This window comes from Antechinus flavipes, chromosome 5, assembly GCF_016432865.1.
Source record: "Antechinus flavipes isolate AdamAnt ecotype Samford, QLD, Australia chromosome 5, AdamAnt_v2, whole genome shotgun sequence".
NCBI lineage: Eukaryota > Metazoa > Chordata > Mammalia > Dasyuromorphia > Dasyuridae > Antechinus > Antechinus flavipes.
This window is the reverse complement of record NC_067402.1, coordinates 221,488,922-221,490,630: the sequence shown is the minus strand read 5'-3', so window position 1 is coordinate 221,490,630 and position 1,709 is coordinate 221,488,922. Positions and strand designations below refer to the sequence as shown.

General features: G+C 38.2%; 1 protein-coding gene across 1 annotated transcript; it reads left to right on the top strand.

Annotated features, from left to right (window-relative positions):
- The first annotated feature begins 406 nt into the window (after positions 1-406).
- On the top strand, positions 407-1,369 carry LOC127539401 (olfactory receptor 9K2-like). The gene has a single exon (XM_051963602.1). It carries the CDS (start codon positions 428-430, stop codon positions 1,367-1,369), a length of 942 nt encoding a protein of 313 aa, XP_051819562.1. The 5' UTR covers positions 407-427.
- The last annotated feature ends 340 nt before the right edge of the window (positions 1,370-1,709 follow it).

Below are 1,709 nucleotides of genomic sequence, written 5' to 3'. Positions count from 1 at the left end.
ATAATGATAATTTTAAAAGAATTGCCAAAAAACTTGAACTAGTTCAAAAATATGTGATGATTTTCTTTGTAAAGATTTGGAGAAAAGATGATACCTCAAGCTTGTCATGAGCTTTCTCATGGCTGGCAGCTTTCTCTTGGAAAAAGTTTCCTCTCATCACTTTGGTCCATTGCTTCTTTGGTGTTTCCATTTTAAATGGCATAAAGGAACACAGGGGAGAAGAAAAAACATCATGAAACATTCATTTAAAAAGGAAATAAATATTATTTCATAAAGGGGCATTCATAACATTTAGTTATCATGGCAAGTTATGAAAAATTGGCAAATATTTGGCAATAGTTGGCAAATATTATCAATAAGATACTGAGATGGAAGCTGAGAATTAATTTCTTGACCATGACCTTGTTTTTCTTAGCAGATCTGCGCCATGAATGACCAGGGAGCAAACAACCACTCTGAGATGACTGATTTCATTTTTGTAGGCTTCCGAATCCAACCAGAGCTCCATATTTTTCTTTTCCTGGCTTTCCTATTTGTCTATAGCATGGTCCTCTTGGGGAATGTTGGCATCCTCACCATCATCCTGATTGATTCCCGACTGAACACTCCAATGTATTTCTTCCTAGGCAACCTCTCCTTCATCGATCTCTCCTATTCCTCTGCTGTGGCACCAAAGGCCATGGCCAATTTCTTATCATCAAGTAAGTCCATTTCCTTTGAAGGCTGTGTGGTCCAGTTTTTCTTCTTTGTCCTATTCATGGTAGCAGAGGGTTTTGTCCTGGCAGCCATGGCTTATGACCGCTTTGTAGCCATCTGCTCCCCACTACAGTACTCCATTCGCATGTCAAGGCGCCTTTGTACCCAGCTTGTGATTGGCTCTTACTTTTGTGGCTGGGTCACCTCTATTCTCTTAGTCAGTATCACATTTACCTTATCCTTTTGTGCTTCTCGAGTTATTGACCACTTTTACTGTGACTCCCACTCAATTGAAAAGATTTCATGTTCCAACATTGTTATCAATCGAATGATATCATTAGCCTTGTCAGGAATCATTATTTTACCTACTTTGATAGTCATTATGGTATCCTATGTTTACATTGTGTCCACTGTTCTGAAGATCCGATCTGCTGAGGGTCGAATGAAAGCCTTTTCTACTTGTGGGTCCCATCTGGGAGTGGTGAGTTTGCTATATGGGACAGCCTTCTTTGTGTATCTTATTCCTCCCAACAACCCTGAGTTGAGGAAAGTAGCTTCTGTGTGTTATATTCTTGTTACTCCCATGCTGAATCCACTCATCTATTCTCTAAGAAACAAGGATGTAAAAGAGTCTCTGAAAAGAATTTTCAGGAAAGCAAAAGCTTTGCTCTAAATTTCACATTGTCCCCCTCCTTTATGTTTATTTTTAAATGAGAAAATTTCCTCTGCATGAATTAATTCTAGTAGAGAAAATTTCCTATCTAGCCTGTTGATGCTTCCTCCAGGATACTGTTTTTACAAAATATCACAGGCATCAGAATCATTGATAATATAGCAGATCTACAAATACCAATATATCTTATTATCCCTGCTAACAACTAGGCCTATGAGAAGGTATTATTTCATAGAGTCTCTTGAGTGTATCCTAAAAGATTTGGAAGCACAGTTATCCACTCTACATTGTGACTTTCCCTGTCATGGTTTCTATATATTTCAGGGTGACATCAAAAATT

Coding starts and splice junctions, on each gene's coding strand:
- LOC127539401 (XM_051963602.1), top strand. CDS start 428: ATGAATGACCAGGGAGCAAACAACCACTCTGAGATGACTGATTTCATT.